This window comes from Amblyomma mixtum, chromosome 8 (genome assembly GCF_055824585.1).
Source record: "Amblyomma mixtum isolate Tamu chromosome 8, ASM5582458v1, whole genome shotgun sequence".
Classification (NCBI taxonomy): domain Eukaryota; kingdom Metazoa; phylum Arthropoda; class Arachnida; order Ixodida; family Ixodidae; genus Amblyomma; species Amblyomma mixtum.
The window spans coordinates 90,516,703-90,535,732 of record NC_143019.1 but is presented as its reverse complement, the minus strand read 5'-3'; the positions used below and the strand labels follow the sequence as shown (position 1 = coordinate 90,535,732).

The 19,030-nt window shown below is 43.0% G+C and overlaps 1 protein-coding gene across 1 annotated transcript; it reads right to left on the bottom strand.

Moving 5' to 3' along the window:
* Nucleotides 1-696: 696 nt before the first annotated feature.
* Nucleotides 697-17,817, bottom strand: LOC149333466 (uncharacterized). Its single transcript, XM_089556062.1, has 5 exons — nt 17,692-17,817; nt 12,707-12,861; nt 6,438-6,502; nt 4,596-4,679; nt 697-836 (listed from the first exon to the last, which is right to left on the bottom strand). Exons 1-5 carry the CDS (start codon nt 17,815-17,817, stop codon nt 697-699), a joined length of 570 nt encoding a protein of 189 aa, XP_089412188.1.
* Nucleotides 17,818-19,030: the final 1,213 nt, after the last annotated feature.

The following is a 19,030-nucleotide window of genomic DNA, read 5'->3' as shown; positions in this document are numbered from 1 at the left end:
AAATGCAAAGTCAAGAATCCTGAACCTGTTAAAACAATTCGATTTTTCTTTGCAGCGGTAATGGCTAAGCAAATCTTTTTAGAAATCAAAAAATTAAATAGTTTCCTTACGAAAAGACGTTGTAGAGCTATTTGGTAATGCAAGTTTCACAAAAACTAATTTCACACTACTGTTTTTACAGACGAGCAAACAGATCGACATCACAGAGCCTGCGCTGCCTCGAACTAAGTTTATTCAAGTGCTTGCTGACTGCAGTTCTTGACAAAGAATTCAGTGAACTCGTACGCATATATGATTACAGGAAAGAAAAGGTATTGAAAACTAAGCAACGCAAACGCTATTTTTATGCATGCATTGTGCGAGTACCAATCGTATTTAGCAAGCCCACAGGGAGATGGAAGTGGTGCTGATGAGGATTTCGCCTGTCTTCTCCGTAAAAGATGCTTCTGATAGTTCGGGTAGTCTGTCTTCAGTTTAGGTTATAGTTTTGATTTCCTGAAATTATAGTTCACAGTTCTCATCGTTGTATTCGTTTCAAGAGTTGCAATGGCCGATTGGACTATGGCATGAGATTGAACAATTTTCTAATGGCCTTTCACCTTTGCTGGCGCTTCCTTACCAGAAAGAGCAGCTCTCAATTGCTTTTCTGCAAAAAATAAAAAAAGGCATCGTGGAATTTTTTTTGTCCGTTCTGCTTTAAGGCTTCCGAGGTATGTTCTGGCACTTCTCTAGGTCACGCAGCATTGTCAAGTTGCCGCCAGAGTACCCATCAATCTTATTGAAGCACTTCTTGTATTTCAAGACATCTGAGTTAGGTTTGGCAACCATGTAGTACTCTGAAAATGAAAAAAAAAGAATTACGACAATTTCATCTTGTGAAATATGAAACCTTATCGGCGCCGGCGAAATGCTGTTGTAAAGCGCACTTTTGTCCGATTGATTCTTAGACCACAGCTCTTAGTTTGCGCCAAGGCTAATATATAAAGCGGTTCAGGCCGCCGTCCTTTGCTCCGGAGACAGGACAGAAGCAAAATCATTAAGAATGACTGCAGTGCCATGACTGCGTACTGTTTTGCCTCCCCGCAAGATAAAGAACCAAACCCCATGAGATGAACTTATGTTCATGTTGAGAAGAACATCACTTAGAGAATGTAAATGGGTTGCCTAAAACGGAAAATCTGTCAAAATACGAATAAGAGATGAACGTAATTTTCTTGTGGTCCAGGTATTGCAGTGCACCTGGTGCCGTCCAGCTACGCTCATCATAGAAGTGATAAGTTGCGGGAGAGCCACGGATGTAGGTGGCGAGATAAGGTGGAAAAAAAATGCTGATATGCGCTGGCTATCTCTGTCACGAAGCAGATAAGCCTAACTAGATGTAAAGAGGCGACCAGGTGAAGAGGGCGTGATGGGTAATTGCGACAGGGGATTTGGTTTGCGAAACGCGTAGGTTATAAATTGGGAACTTGCAAAGCTTTGTGTATTGAAGTGTTGTGGTTGCGACTGGACAAAGAACGAAAAGTGCAGGGGCAAGCCCTCTGCCTAAAGCTGAGCCACATCCGCTGCCACGTGCAGACAGAGGTTTTTGAGGAAAGTAAATGGCCCAATTAGGGCATTAATATCTTAGTGAACATCCCAATTGTGCCGTAAGAGAAGACAGAAAGGTGGGAATGAAAGATTAAAGAGGGAAAGAGGTGCCATGTGGAGGGCTTTATTATAATTTCGACAACCTGGAGAACTTTACGTGCTCCTACTTCGCGCAGCACCCGGGCTCCTAAGCGCTTCGCCTAGCTCCTCGTTTTGCCTGACTCATAACTCCTAGCATTACCTATCCAACGTTTCAACTGTAAATTGATTTTTTACTTGTTTATAAAGTTCCGGCATTCATGTATACGACAGACTGACTTACTCAGAGGTGGATAAGGTGCACATGTTAGCTGCCACTATCCTGAGTTAAAAGCCTTGTTGTAAGTTTGCGCCAGTACTTTGGGTGCTTGTTTCATTTGCTCGTTAAGAAATGCACTATGATTGAATAAAGCTCGCGAATTCGCTATTCTCATTTTTTTATCAAGCCGTTTTAAATGCTAAGTGCGGCTAGTTTTTCACACAGTCACTGCTGCTTAAAATATGTGGTGGAGCGCGTTACAGAAAAAAAAAGGCGCAGTGATTTGTGCCTCATAGATTCGTACACTTTGGCCTTCATTAATCCAATGAACTGCAAAGAACTTCAGTTTCCCGGCAAGCACCGCTGGCTTGTGACCGCGTTTGAATAGCGTCGCTCCCCTCACTGTTGCACTCGTACCTTTGCTCGGGGTCGGCGGGGCGAGATTCATAAACAAAAATAAACTTGCCATTTGGACTGCAACTCGAAGCTCTCAAAATAGGAATAAGTACACACAGAAACCGGGTGCGCATTAATTAAGACGCAAGTAGGAGGGAGGACGTGCAGGAAAATCTACAAAATACATCTGGAACATAAAAAAAAGGAAACGGACGCTTGCTTGCGGATCGCATAAGAATCTCGCTCAGCTCTCCATGCATGACCGAGCATGCTCGACACACGAATAGTAATTGATCATTTCTGATGTTTCACGTCTCGTTTATTGTATTTAGCGCGCGCTGCTAGTTCATGGAGTACCCACAAAGCCTACGGGAGGGCGCCATCGGGCCTGCTAAATTTAGCGGGGAAAGTCTGGTGCACCTGTTTCTAGAGGAAGCGTTACGGCGCACATCAACTTAGTTGACGAGCTCCCTGATATTTTGTTTAATCAGCAAATACATTTATTTCAGAATGTGGACTCTAGTGATCCAGCCAGCCCATATGCGTATACTGTGATCTTGGTTGAACAACACTAGTGATTGTGGTGCATCGTAGTTCAGGTAACGAAATTTCGGCTATGCATATCAATCAATCAATCAATCAATCAATCAATCAATCAATCAATCAATCATTTTATTTCCTTAGAAAAGGAGGAGTACGGGACTAAAAGCTCGAACAGTTTGACGAGGTCCCGACCCCTTGTTAGTTGGCATGACAGCAGGATGACGGCCAGTCTTACACAAAAATGAAAAAATATCACAAAGCAACGGGTAATACAGAATGAAACAAGACGGCAATCAATCGGAGAAGCAACAAAAGGTAATACAGATAAATCAACACACATAAGCAACATAAGAGAACAAAATTAGGCGAATAGGAAGGCATGTTTTAGTCTTGCGAATGAAGAAGTTGACAAAAACGTTTAATGCGACAGTTTCGGTTTCTGGAGGGATCAAACTTTTGTCGGTCTAGTAAGTTTAACAGCGAAGGTAATGTATAAGATACAGATTGTTCATCATAGGAGGTTCTCGGGGTTATATGAAGGAGGTTATATGAAGATAAGAGCGGCAGATGCTGGCTTGAAGGCAAGCATCGCTCGTTGGTGGCTACATGAAAAATACGCCTGTGTGAAACGTGAACTTGCGCGTTCGTCCTCTGTTCCGTATGCTCATACTCATATGCAAGTTTGTCGCGATCCAGCCAACCCAAGCAGTGAGCGGCGTTACCAAGCGCTCGTGAGAACGGTGCCCCAATTAATCAAACAATTCGGCAGCTGGAGCCTCGGGCGCAAATAGGATTCGGTAAGTATTTTTTTTTCAGGCAAGGTTATAACAAAAAATCCAAGCGGCAGGAAGTGATGACACCTTCGGCACTGAATTTACGCCTGAGAACAGGAGAGTTTTGAAGCGAAATATTTACTGGCCTAGTCAAGTCAAGGTCTTCGGCGCCGCAATTTGACCTTCAAGTGGAGGAGCGGTGGTGCTGTGGCTGCTACGTGACATATACCAAGTCACTCGCCGCAGCCGCAACTGCCCGCCGCTGCCATGCCTACCACCGCCTTGGCAGCTGCGGCCACGTGAAAAACAACGTTACTCGTAATAAGGGAATAATTAATCATTGACATCCACCCAAGCGCAATGAGTAATTACTCCCTTCAAGGAGTCAATGAGTAATTACTCCCTTATTACAAAACTACTTCACCTTGGCGGATTCCCGTAAACATTTCACCACACTGTTCCCACTTCGAGTAATTGATCAATTCGCTCTCGCCCTACCATAAGCTTGCCGTCCCGGTTAGCTCAATTGGTAGAGCGACTGCTCCGGTGAAGCGGTGGTTCCGGGTTCGAACCCCGGACCAGGACGAATTTTTCTATAACTGCGAAGTTTCTGAGAAAGCTGTACAGCTTTCCTTTGTAGCCGTATGGCTGTGCTTGGGTGGATGTCAGTGAGTAATTACTCCCATATTACAAATCTACTCCACCTTGGGGGATTCCCCTAAACATTTTACCACAACTTGACTCGCCGTTTTCAGGAAAAAGGAGCAGGCGCCGCTCTGCCGGCATTCGCATTGCAGTTCTCTCTATGCGCGTAACGAGTCGACCGGAGCCGTCTACGTCCTCGGGACGATTTCGCTAAACCCCGCTTAGCTGAGTTAAACTGCAACCATTCTTTGAAGGAATGATTCATTCGCATATTTTAGTGCTAAGGTGACCTCTGCAGACAGGTGGTGAAGTAAGCTCTCGTCTACAATTAAGGACGGAGGAAGTATACTTACGGGTCACAGTGCAGCTGCAGTGGCCAACAAAACATTGGTCTCCATTGACGTAGTCCAATGTTAGCTGATAGACGGTTTTGGTGTCTGATGAAAGAAAACGCAAAGACTAGTTTCCATGGTGGCACTTTTATATTATGGCTCTTTATGGCAAACATTAAAAAAACATTTTCCTTTTATTGAGATTCTACGGAGGACTTTATCTTCTAGTTTCATTAGAAAAACAGAATAATAATAAGACGTGCTGTCGGCTATTATTCGATTTTAGAATCAAGAACCTAAAGTGGTTTAAATATATGTGAACCCTTTACTATAGATGTTATATATTATGGCGCAAATGCAGCTTTGGGTTGCCAAATCTTATATAACATGGTGTGAGAGAACTCTAACGCCGTACAGTGGGAACACTTGTCTAAAGCGTCCAATAGCGACACGTTTGAAGAGTTTGTTTCGAACTCTGTCAATTCAAGGTCGAAGAGAGTAAAAGCGAAAGTTTCGAAATGTTTTAATTCTTGCAGGTTCAGGAAGCTGACTGAAATTATGACAGAGCCAATTGCATACTCAGAACTTCTGACAGGAGCATTTTTTGAACCGGTATTTGCGCATAAAAGCAGTTTCTTCAACAGCACCATAACAAGGATATATCCGTAGATCCCCCGATGGGACGCTTGTAGAATTCTGTTACATTTTGCAAAAACGCACTACATTAATTTTTCTCCGGTGGTGTTAACCCCTGTCTGCGAGCTTAGTACAAACATTCGTTAGGTTTATGGCTTGTGGGAGTCAAACGTCCCAAAGCGACACAAGCTACGAGGGACGCCGTAGTGAGGGGCTCCGGGAATTTCGACCACTTGGGGTTCCTTAATGTGCACCGACATCGCACAGTACACAGGCCTCTATCAGGCAGGCAGTACACAGGATGAATTTCGCCTCCGTCGAACTTGGATTGAACCCGCATCTTTCGGGTCAGCAGCGGAGCACTTAACCACTGAGCCACCGCAGCGGCTGGACAGACGTTAAAATCAAGATTTTAAAGTTTATCATATGTTCATAACGGTATCTTACACTTTTCCATAGTTGCCTCAAAATTATAAGTGATGCCCAAGAAAGCTGAAATTCTTTCCGGCGATACATTTCTTGAGCCATCGCATGCTACATCCCAGGCTGCTCCCAGATCAACAGCTAGGCGCAGAAGACCGGTCGCGGAATGATGAAGAACTGAGGCGCATTAAAATTTCAGACTCCATGGATGGTTCTAGGACCATATCTGCCTCAACTTCAAAACCACCACCGCGTCCAGGAGGTACTGGTAGCCCCCAGTGTGGGCGCCCATTGCTCTAATAGGCAAAAGGTTTCAATAAGTGCAACCCTTTATGACCTAACTGGTGTTGAGTAAACCAAGTAAGTTAAGATTCTCTTGCGGAACGGCGACACCTTTGGCTTGCCCAAGGATTCTTCGTGATCCTGGTTATTTTGTCAGCCATGAAGAAGTTTATCGCACTTTATTTCTTCGTTTAACCTCCATCTTATTCAAGTAGAGCGCTATTCTTGGGCGATTTACTGCTGAATAACAGTTTCTAGCAAAGTGCAATTCTGAAAGGCAAATTTCGCTGAGCTTTAGTGAACGCGGTCAAGGTTGCTTTCCTGAGGAAGCAAGGAATAATCTATTGGTATTGCCTTTACGTACTTTCGTTTCCCAATACACAAACCGCGGGCTAAATTGCCGACGTTCTTAAGAGCATCAAGTGAGCAAGATTATCTTAATTCTAACTGGTAGAAAGTAGGATCAGAAGACAAAAGTGCTAGCGTGTTTTGAAGGGAATTCCTTTTCCTTTTTATACCCACCGCTTCCGTAAGTGACCAAAATCACGGTACTGTTCACAACCTTGAAGGTCGACGTGTCATCAGTTCTAAGGAAAAAAAGTATACACGAAAGTTAGAGATCACTGCGGCGGCCCGCACTGTAGAATGCGAATGAATGACACCTCCGTAAACTTCATCAGTTGCACCTTAGAAGAAGGCGTCTCTTGAACATTCCTTAATTCCGGCAATACACGGACAAGTATTGAAAGCTGTAAATTAGAAAAGGTTTTTCTTGTATTTGTGCAGTGATATTCATAATACGATCACTGCAACTAAAGTCGTAGAGGCGCTTTATACACCGCCATGAGCCATCGCTAAGAATGCTGAATAAGTCGAGGAATTCATTATGACCAATTAAGAGTTAATTCGGATGCCCCTTTTTGCCCCAAACAGCTTTCACAGTGAGTGCTATTCTTCAGTTAATCTCACCAAAAGCTAACAGTGGCGTTGAAGACAAAAAAAAGTTAAAATAGCTGTCAAAGCGCACTGAAGAGTTAAAACGCATGTTTTTCACGCACCGTGATGCGCTGATCCATGCGCACTGATGCCGAACGCCGAAACGTGCACAAGCAATTGCATGCAAACAAACACATTTGTAAATACACCTTGTAAAGGAAGAAACGTAAAGAAGGACAGCGGCGGCAACAAATTTCATCTTGTACAGTACCATGGCGTTATTTCACAATGATCCACCGACACACCGAGACATTAATAACTGTGCGGCTATCTTACTTGCAAAGATCTTCATCTTCGAGCAAAATCTCTCAACGTATCAAAGAGCGTACAACGCGGTACAGACGATGGCCTTATTACTTTGGGAAAGTTTCTCCAAGATTCCAGAAGTCTCCACTACCCAAATATATAAAAATGGTATGGTATGGTATGGCACTTGCAGTATTCAGTGCGTCAAGTATTTATGTTTGCTGGTTGAGGTTTCGCTCTTTGCGAACTACCTAAATGAGCTTACTATGCAATATTTTTCTTCAGTATCATCGAATATGTCATTAAACATTCAATTATTTTTCTATTATGAGACTTTGTAATACTCAAGGTGTCCGTGCATGTACATTTTTGTGCGCAGGTTGCACACCTCTCCCCTCAGGGCTATACACCGGGTACAGAAAATGTAGAGAAAAAAATCACTTTCAGCAAATATTGAACCCTGAGGTAGTTACAACGGGAGTGGTGCGTACAGCAGAAATCACGGTATCTCTCTCATGTTATGCCTCCATGGTACCCCTATCACATTGCTTCTTGGCAGGCGGCCTCTTTTAGCAATTATACGACAAATGAGATGAGCGATAAATGAGATGGATTCGTTATTACAGCATGTTGCTGAGAAGCAAGGGGAAATCGTTATGTTCGGGGACACCAGAAAGCCCATCTCCAACGAGCCTCGCAAAGAATCAGTGAAAGTGCTCCCAAATTTTCAGTCGGTGCAGCTATAGACCTCCTCCATGTTTGCAAACAAGCGAGGTGGCGCTGCAGTCGCTCGCGGGCTCGCGGTAGGCAAGAGGCTAGGGACTGCCTTCCAGTTGATGTGGTGCAGCGCCGGTTTTCAAGGCTTGTAGAGCGTTTTGAGTTTCTGAGAATCATAGCAATGGTTGATGCTTTCAACTTAGTATTCCTCGAAGTACACGGGCTCGCGTTGGCCATGTACAGCGTATTTCGCCACAGTGTATGCTGTTATGGCTAGAAAGCGTTTCTGCCATTGGTTTCTACCCTAGGCATGGATTAAAGTAATGTCTTTGACCCTCTGCACAAGCAAAAATGAATTTATCTCGGGACAGTGGTGAGGGAAGTGCTGGCGTTTTTTCGGCAGAGCTGACGTGCGCTCACCGTCTGTTGACATACGTGTCGCTCAGTTCGAAAAGTGGGGAAAGCGTCGATCGTGTCCCGATCTCATCTGTCTCGCGTAAGCGCTGTTTTTAGCCGTCAGATCAAACACTTCTCCCCTTCTCCCAGCCAGGGCGACTTCTGCCCTTCTTAAACTGTCGATTTGGTGAAAAGTTTGGATTCCTGAAATGATATTCTTTCCTAGCCCTGGGTCTTCTGTTTGGTTACGAAAAAATGTAGCAAAATATTCAGTAGAAATTAATAAAATTACGGTTTTTAATCTGTGGTCGTCAAAAATTGTGAGGTAATGGCGTTTGAGATGGTCCTGGCACGTGGCGAATTCTACGGGTTTCCGACGACGGACGTACCACAATGGTAGTATCACTACGAAGAACAGGTATCAAAGATTTCGTTGATTTCAGGTCCGTATTTCTTTGACCAAAGCGAAAGCGAAGAGGCCATAAAAGAGGGAACAAACTTAAAGGTTTGTTTTGTGATCTACCACATTTTCTGATTGGCATCACTCACCCCTTCGTAAATTTGTAACGAATGGAAACAGAATGATTCTATTTGTCGCGAACGATTCCAGGGACATTGGGGAGTGCAATAAGTCTCTCGATTTTTTACCTAGAGGAACAGTAGTATGGTAGTTATTTTTATACGAAAGGTACTGAGTATCTAAAAAAAAAAGAAGTAATACCGCCATCATAGAGGATAGGGCTTTGGGAACATGCTGGCATAAAAAAATTCCGCACTCTCTACTTAATTATTCAAGACCCGGGGTGACCTGATGAGTGTCTTAATTATAATTATTCAAGAACTTTACCAGGTATAGCTGAAAATAAAATGCATTACTGAAATTAGCAGAGCAATGTCATATTTGCGCCAAACATGCTTACATATCTCATGCGTCTCTAAAGAAAACATTTTTCATTGCCTCACCCCCTGTCAATCTCGCTACGTGCCTCTGTTGGTAGCCTCCTGCGGTTGCTTCTTTCCAAACAGGCTTCGCGATCATGTACTACTTTATGAAGCAGCTGATGACACATGCATGATGCAATGAAAGGCTTTTATCACACTTAAAGTACGCTGTTCGAAGCATGCCAGCGTGACCGCGCAAGATTGTCACAACTTACCAGACTTCTTTCTACTAGAATCAAATAATTATGTCGGTTATGTTAAGAAATAGTTTGAAGTTTATATTAAATGCCCTAAAACGCGCCATTATGCGTTCGTATAACTTCTACACACATTATAACATGGCTGTGCTATCAACAAAATAACGCCCTCCTTGGTGGAGAGTGACCCTGCCGGCGCCCGTGCACATCAGCTCACTGTGATAAACACGTGCGCAGCAACATAGATCCTTTTTCTTTTCTTAGCGAAATTTTAAGCGTACCATGCTGTTGTTCAGATGAATGAGCGCGGCAATTTCCCTGCAATGAAGTACGTTGACTGGCAGCGCCGGTCGACACCCAGACTTCGCGCTTTTACTACCGCGGGCCATTTCTTAATGCGGTATTTATATGCGAGAAACCTATTGAGGCTAATCTAATTTTTCGTTTTATGATACTAAGCGGATAAACAACGACACAGCTGGTCAGTACATGCTGCCTCTGAAGTGCGCAGGCATGATGCAGCCGCCGGTAGCTGCGGCAGCTGCCGTAGGCACGGGCAGGTGGAACCTGTTTTGCCTACCACGCGAAAGTCGCTACTGACATCAGCGCCACCGCATCTCCGTGACGTCGCGGGGTGGGGGAGGTCTATAACGAAATGCACAAACCGTGAAATAATGCGTGAGGGGAGTAGGCAGCACCCGTTTCTCGCGAAAATGAAGAAGAGCCCAATATCATGCCGTCTGTTCCACCAAATTCTATCACGTTCTGCTGCCTCCCCATGGTACATTAACCTGAAAACCTTGCCTGAATTGGCGAACGAAAGCCTGATTGGCAATAGAGGTTGTGGGGAACAGGCTAACTGTCAAGCTTTGCGTTGGAAGAAATTGCAGAAGTGGAAAACTGTGTATGCGGAAGAACTAATCTTTGTCATTATTGAAGCCATGCTACTTCCTTCAATTTATGTCCTGAGAACGTCGTAAACAGTACTCTTGTGTGCTACCGTGCGTGGTTAGATCAACTCCCGACGCCAAATAAAAAGCCGGCTGCCTGCACGTTCTCAATCCCCATATGCAATAGTACAATACGGGCCTTGGTTGACTGCGCGTCATGAAAGCCAAACGCCTTTGAACAATATACAGCCTCGCAAGCACTAGAAGTGCAGTTGAAGCCACAAACACAACGAGACGGCTTCAGTAAGTTGCAGTTGCCTCAGCCTACGTGAGGTCAGGGCCTATTGCGCTGTTCTCACATTTGTTTCGACGTCCACGTTGCTTCATCTTCCGCCTGTCATCTCTTTACCTCCAAACTGTATAGGAAAAATTACCTTTTTTATATTACCCATTTTTTCCTCCAAGTAACAGAAACAAAAGAAAGAGAAAGGCAGCAAATTAAACTTTATTTACGCATAAAACACATAAACTACCATTGAAATTGCAACAAAATGTTAGTCTTCATTGCAGAACAATTTGTGACTGTTCGGATCCACTGCACAACTTTTTCGGTGTTCATGCTTTTGCCTAAAGTTCGCCCGGAAAGTTCACTTCCCCGTGAAGTAGTTGTTACGAAAAGTGCTCGAAAATAACAGGTTCTAAGAGCGGGTCTGGCCGCTGAATAGTTGCATTTGAGGTTGCCGCGAATAGCACCACACACAAGTCTTCGCAAAACATCAAGATTTCTCATGGGTCCTTTTAATGCGAAAACATTACTTGTCCCATTACACGAAAAGCCGGCGGTATGTGTTAGTGTGAGTACACGAAGATGGCACGCAAAACCCCAGAGATGGCAAAAGATAGGGTGGTACCATCAAGCGGCTGTAATACGCACACAGCATGGCGAGAAACAGCACTTCAGAAAGTCCAATACAAGTCGTTCTTCTATATATACTCGCCAGTGCCACCGACCTTCATGTTGCGCTGGTTTTCCCGATTACATTCGTACCACACCTGTGAAGCGACCGTTTCTCATAAAGCGTTATTGGTGGTGTAATAAAAAATCTCGTTGCATATAGCTTACTTGTGCTGTTCAAGTGTAAGGCTAGCTTGGTTGACGGGGGTTTAACGTCCCAAAGTGGCTAAGGCTATGAGAGACGCCGTAGTGGAGGGCTCCGGAAATTTCGACCACCTGGGGTTCTTTAACGTGCACTGACATCGCACAGTACACGGTCCTCTAGAATTTCTCCTCCAAAGAAATTCAACTGCCGCGGCCGGAATTGAACCCGCGTCTTCTGGGTCAGCAGCCGAGAGCCATAGCCACTGAGCCACCGCGGTAGCTGGACGCTAGCTTGCAACAGGATTCGAACCAGCGATAAGTGCGCCTTCATTTGTATGCCTTCCTATACTCGTTAACTCTTCCCGACGCGTCTCTTTCTCACCTCTCAATAGAAAATGTGGAGGCGAAAGTGGCGGATTGTCGACGTTGAACCTTGTAAGTTTCCGCCACGCTGAAGCGTCGTTCACCCTATGGAACCGTTCACTCCGAGGTTAACCTCAGTAGCGCTTTTGATCACTTTTGGTACCAAAAGACAGATGATTTGGGCTTCCAGATTTCAGGCAACATCGACAAATCTTTGTTTTCGGTACACTTTGATGGACAGAACCGTAATCGCGGGAAATCTCCCCAGCGCAAATCGCCATATCTCGTTGCCTGGTTTATATAGCTGGCAACAAGTTGCGCTAACACACAGACAGGCAGAGGTTTACGTCAGCCTCGTCTCTTGTGTTTGGCTTTTGATTTAGCGCTCTTAGTGTTGATACCAAAAACAATAAACAAACTCGGCCATCAAGAAGTAGTTCCAAGTTATCCAGTTGACTGTTATTAGCATTCAAATTATTTTTGGTTGGATTTGCCAGCTTATTAAGGTTGTATGATTTTTCTTTAGCATCATGTTGATGGCAGCGCATACTTGAAGCATTTGAATAACCAATATAGTCTGCGCTACGGGGTGGGAACCTCCACGAATGACGACATGTCGAGCTCGTCTTCGGGGGGAGCGCTGGAAACTGTATGAACGAACCCAACTCCTCTTAGGCAGCGATAGATACGAAGTTCCCGTTTTCTTTTGCCTTCTCAGATCGCGCTCTGCTATGATTATCAATAAACAATCTTCAAAAGAGGCGTGCTACGCTCGTTTTTGTAAAACAAGGTGGATAATTTCTGTTGCGTGTTTGTGGCCGTTTGTTTGTGCTGTTTGTGTTGTTCTATTTGGCTTTGTTAACAGCAAGATGCCCCACGATAACACTCCTGTCATCCGCTTCACATCTACTGAGAGCTTTCTGCCAGGGACTGACGTGAACTTACGGCGTGTTTTCCCCGCTGGCGTCCACGAAACCCACTTTGTACTGCGCCGTATTGCCGTCGGCGGAAAGGGAAGTTCTCTCGTACCTGCCGCAGTACTTTGTAGGCTGCGGGTCGGAGGTGGCTTGGGCGTCGAACAAGGGAAATTCTGAGACCACCTGCGACAAAATTAGCACCCCCAAAGTTACAGTCAACGCCAGATAAACAGCACACAAGCTCCGAAATGCTTTGTCTTATCCCACCCATGCCCTCTCGGGCTTTCATAGGGCTTTAAATTAGGATATGTACTATAAGCCACCTGCTTTTTTTACGGCGTATGTTAGTTATTTTTTTTTATTTTATACAAGTACCTGCAGCGCCCAGGGGCATTGTAGCAGGGGGGACAATAACAGTAAACATATACATAAAATGAGCATGTCACAAATATTGAAAATAAACAATAAGGCACATTCATCTAAAATAAAATAATAACGCATCAGTGAAATGGCGGTCTGAGAAAACAAGTTCTGAAAAGGTGGAAAGCTTCTACGACAGATTGGCCGCCAGAAAAGAGTGAAAATGTTTATCCGTTTTACATTGTTCTATGCTCTTTGGAAGCCTATTCCAATGTGAATTAGTATGACGAAAAAAAGAATTACGAAACACATCAGTTCGACATCGCGGTACAAGAACTTTCAAGTTATGATCGCGGCGTTCAGAGATAAAATGTGGAGGTAGAATGTACAACCTCTTGTTTATTCCCGTGACATCAGAGTATATCTGGAAAAAAAGTTCTAATTTTGCGGTTAGTCTCCGGTGAGCCAGTGTTTTCCACCTAAGGTTTTCTTTAACTAATGTGATGCTACTACGGAAATTATAGTTGCCAGAAACAAACCTGGCAGCGCGGTTTTGGATGCGTTCAAGTTTTTCCACGAGATAAGAGCTTTGGGGTCCCATGCCGCACAAGCATACTCGAGTATTGGACGAACATTAGTGACGTATAGCTGTTCTTTTAATTTTTTTTTTTGGGGGGGGGGCTTTGTGAAAATTTTGTCGAATGAGGTTTAGCGTTCTAGATGACTTTAAGGTTAAATATTCTATGTGTCGGTTCCATGTCAAATTTTCTGAAAAATAGACCCCTAGATACTTGTAATGTTGAACCTTTTCAAGCGGTAGCCCGTACAAATTATAAACTGATCTCACGGGAAGACGTTTACGGGAAAATGACACATACTGAGATTTAGCGCTGTTTAAAGACATGCCCCATTTAGTGCACCAACAATTAATTTTTTTTCAGATCACACTGTATACTGTTTACATCATGGTAGTTTCGCATATTCCTGTAAATGGCACAATCGTCGGCATATAATCTCACTTTACATTCAAACCCTTCAACAATGTCATTTATAAAGACTAGAAATAACAAAGGCCCCAAAACAGACCCTTGGGGCACGCCAGAGGCTACGGTGACATTCGATGAATTAGTACCATTGATTAAAACATTTTGAGTTCGTCGAGATAAGTAATCTCTAATCCAGTCTACTACTGCAGCGTGTATACAGAGAGAAGATAATTTATATAACAACAAAGCATGAGGAACTGTATCAAATTCTTTCCGAAAATCCAAAAAGATGCAGTCTACCTGAAAACCAAGATCAAAGTTATAAAAGAGATCATGGGAAAATTCTACCAGTTGAGTTGTGCACGACAGTCCAGGCCTGGAGCCATGTTGAGCATTTGATTAGAAATTATTGTTTTTGAACATGTTTCATCACAGCGCTGTAAATAATGTGTTTCATAGTTTTTCAGCATATGCATGTAAGAGAGATAGGTCTATAGTTTTGTAATGTCTTTTTGGGGCCACTTTTGTGGACTGCAATGACGTTGGCTACCTTCCACTCTGCAGGTAAAGAAATGCTGTATAATGATTTGTTAAACAAGGCTGCTAAGAAGTGCGCAATTTCTTGCGAGCAAGATTTCAATACGTACGACGAGATGGTGTCAGGTCCGCTTGCTGATTTGTTTTTTAGGTTAGTCAGCAACTTCAGAACACCGTTATATGTGACAATAACCGCGTGCTTGTTCTCATAGGCTTTTTCTTGTGTTTCAGGGAATTCGCCAGAATATGCGGCAGTAAAGAAGGATTGAAAATAAGATTTGAAACAGCAAGCCTTCTCGTAATCGTCATACAATGTTTTCTCGTCAACTAACAAATTAGGGACAGAGGTCACCTCTTTACTATTGATTTTAACAAATTTCCAAAATTCCTTTGGATTTTTCCTTAACCTTGTGTCAAGTGATGACATATAATTATTTTTATTTAATTTTATTTCCTGCCTAATTTTGTACCTTATCTGGCGCATTTCCTGTAAAACAGACTGCTTGTTGTTTCTTAAATATGTAGCATACAGAAAGCGTTTCTTATTAATTAATGCCCGAATTTTGTTATCCACCCATGGCTTATCATGCCGGTGTCTACGTGTAATAATTTTAGAAGGGATGTACTGCTCAATTAGAGCCATTAGTTTATCTCTGAAAAGAATCCAAGCTTCATCTATATCCAGTGACTGGCTGACTCCATAAAAAAGAGGGTAGAAACTAGAAAGTTCACTTGAAATTGACGTGTAATCACCTCGGTCGTAAGAAAACACTTTCCTGGGATGTTTGTGGGCAGATCTAACTGAAGTGGTAGAGCACGTGGTCACAACACTGTCATGATCACTGATACCAGGGATGACAACTATATCGTTGATCAATGACTCAGAGTTAGCAAAAAACAAATTCAAGGTACTCTCAGTGTCATGACCTCGTCTGGTGCTCTCAGTCACGAATTGGGTCAGGTCATTAGTTGTAATAAACTCTGAAAAAGCTAGAGATAAGATAGTCGCATCAGCCAAAACAGGTTTTCTATTTTTCCAGTGAACGTCAGGCATATTAAAATCTCCTCCAAGAATAAAATCACTATTTATGGTAGTTAAAGCACTTGAAAATTTATTAAATGATTCTGGGCTAGAAGAACAAGGAGGCCGGTAAAAGGACCCAATAGCGATGTAACTGCCATGATTAACTCTAATCCTGCACCACACAGATTCAGAATGATCAAAAGAGCTAGGTAACTCACTACTCTGAAGGCATTCATTAATAAGGACAAAAACACAGCCACCATGTGTGTTTCTATCACACCGGTACACATCATAGCCACAAGGAAAGACTTCGATATCTGCAACGGATTCATGTAGCCAAGTTTCAGTCCCGATAATAACATGCGGTTGAACAGAGGAAAGCAAAGCAGATACAAGATACGTCGCTGGTGTGTACCTTGCGCTAATATTCACACAACTTCCATTACGGCGGTTGTTAGAAATAAACTGAAAATAGCCTATCTTTCATAACCATGTGCAGAAAAGAATATATTTGGCTTCCGAAGGGTGGCCGCGCTACAGGTAGCGTTTATTTCACTCCCTCCAGTGATATGTTCCTGTATGAAGTTCGATGCTTCATGCTCTGTCTGATTCTGAATGATCCGTAATCAATTGGGGTACTTTGTAATAGTGCAGACAAAGGTTGCAGTAAAGAAATTATCTGAAATAAATTCATTTATACAACCAAGGAATTTCAATTTCCTTAGCTACCTTCAATAGGAGCCCAGGTATTTCATAAATAGTCTTTATGACGAACGTTTCCTACAAAAGGATATAACTAACCCCAAGAGAACAGCACAGGCCACTTCCTGCTCGATATATCTGTTTTAAATGGCTACAAAACTCCGCACTCATTCGAAGCGAAAAATTGAAATTACCATCCACAACTGGCTCCGGACATCTCAGAACCGGTTCTGCACGTCAGCTTATTCTAATAAGCTGATATACACCGGCGCTTCTTCAGTTTTTCCACTGAAAATAAGTGTCAGTCTTTATCATCATGAATGCCTTTCTATCATCCTGTTCTGATTGTCCGCTTGCGCAGGAATAATACATAAATGTTGTTTGCTTGATAACATATCTTTTCTAATTCCAGTGACGTTGTGTTTGCCTTCTATTTCTTGTCCTGCTTGTGTTGTTCGCTTGAATTTTAAGAAATAAAAACATTTTCAGGGCAAGCAAACCAAAGTCTACTGCACATGAATCTCAGTAAAGCAAGCGATTCAAATCTTCAATCCATATTGTAACCGCTTGACCTACCTGACCCAAAAAACCCTCTACAACCCGTTTAACGAAGGTAACTCATATTTTGAAACTTGCACACATGAGTATCACTCAAGCCGAGTGACCGAAGCGAAAAGTCTCCCATATGCTAGCGATGAAATGCATCATTAACAGGGCACGATTGTGGGATTTCACGTACGGCACCAGTAGATGCTTTCCACGTTTGTTCTTTTTCCCGGCTTCATAAAATTTCTTGCTGGGGCATCAATGATGTCTTGCGCACATCGGGAGAATATCAATATTTATGGCTATGTATACACGATAAACAGCTAATTTCGTACGGTGCCTCAGCTTGCCTAGGTTGGGCGCCAAATCCTAGAAAATTTTGCCACAACTGGTCATAGCATAATTTGGTTTTGCACCTTAGCATTGGCTCAAATGAACAGCACTGAAGAGTTGCGTTACCTAATGTTAAGTACTTGCGGGATATTTTGTGATACGTGCACCTAACTTTTTGATACCAGATGTGGTTCCACTCGTGTGGTTTAGGTAACATAATAGCATCTGATCCATGACGGCGCCTGAAATAACATATAACAGATTAATCGGTGTTTTCATATAATACGCCACCAAATTCTCTATTTCAATCTTGTCACAATGCCTTAACATTTGAGGGGTATATAAAAAATCTGGCGTCCGATCGTGCACTCTTCTTTTTCGCGCACTTTCATTTGTAGGCGTTCGTATAGAGTATTAATCTGTTATTGGACTTTCTCATTTTAGCCCTGTTCCCGTCGTTTTTGGAGCATATGCCGTTTGTAAACAGTGCATTGTTTCGTTTACCGTTCTCCCTTTTGTTCTTACCTGCGTCGCATCGCAGTCTGCAGGGTCTAGCAGACAATCTTGGGCACGGGCGCAGCTAATCGCTATCATAAGCGTTACTGCCGCTACCGAAACGACCAGGAAGTTTAAAAGCTTGAAGGAGTCCATTTCGTGGGTTCTGTGGGAGAGATCGCAGAGCACGATTATATAGTTATAGTTTACTATTGGTGTAGTTTACTATTGATGAAGCTGAAGAAGCGCCACTCTACATTCGGTTAGGTGGTTCACTTGTGCGCCCGTGCTTGCCTTATATTGGGCACGTTTCATGTGATTAAAGTTCAGTTGAGGGTCAGCGCTTATCCTGTGTTTATTTCCCTTTCGTCTACGTCTTTCTCGTCGCCGCCCTACATATACAACAATTCTAAAAACATTTTTGAAAGACAAAGTTCATGAATGCATTTTTCACATATATTGTAAGATTTTGCTTCAGCAATTGATGTATCCACAGATGTACAGTCGACAGGCTTGAATTTTTTCTGTTAACGTTCTTGCTATCATGAGAGAGCTTTAAAAGGAATACTTGCTACAAATTGGAAAAATGAACTATTACCTTTATTGTTTTTTTTACCACCTTACAGATTTCGACTATTCAATTTCTGTGCAAAAATGTTGTACATGATACTGAATACGTGCATAAGTGCTGGTGGCTATAGTCGATAAAAAATAGCAGATTTATTGCCGTACAGAAAAAAAAACTTCCAAAATTATTAACCGTGTGCACATTGCTCAACGAATAACATGAGTGACTAGAAATCTGAAGCATTTTGCACGCTATTATCATGATACAAGGAAGCTGAGGGGAACATTTTAAACACAACAGGTAGGTGCAAGGGGAAACATTTTTGGGTGCTTCTAAATCATTAAGAACAGTAAACAGGCTTCGAGGCAACAGAGTCACTCTTTTAAACGTTAACGGTTTCGTTCAAGGCAGTAAAAGAAAATCGTACCAGGACGTTACTTCTCCAGGCAAAGGCTGTGTAGCAAATGTTCTTTGAGCAATTGAACTACTACGTATTTGAGGTAAGGGCTGGCAGCTTTAACTGCGTGCTCAACTTCCATTGTGGCACAGAGGGCGCAACGGTGCCTTATCTTGTTTTTCTGCGCTCCGACCCAACAAACAGCGAAAACTATAATGATGATGCTATGCTACGGGCTCAAAACCTAGCCCCCAGCATGTACGTCCACCTAATGAATACATTTATCTCACTAGGTTTCCCAAAACGTTCTGATTGTTTTTCGTTTATTTATTACATAAGGGCACACGGGCTCTAGGCAGAATAACAACAGCGTATTAACGTTGGCCTTCACTTTTATACCCTTG

What these genes read in the sequence shown, in the direction of transcription:
- LOC149333466 (XM_089556062.1), bottom strand. Translation starts at nt 17,817, where the DNA reads ATGGACTCCTTCAAGCTTTTAAACTTCCTGGTCGTTTCGGTAGCGGCA. An exon ending in CAGACTGCGATGCGACGCAG is followed by an intron (nt 12,862 to 17,691) that starts GTAAGAACAAAA and finishes ATTTTGTCGCAG; the next exon opens with GTGGTCTCAGAATTTCCCTT. An exon ending in CTGCAGCTGCACTGTGACCC is followed by an intron (nt 837 to 4,595) that starts GTAAGTATACTT and finishes TTTCATTTTCAG; the next exon opens with AGTACTACATGGTTGCCAAA.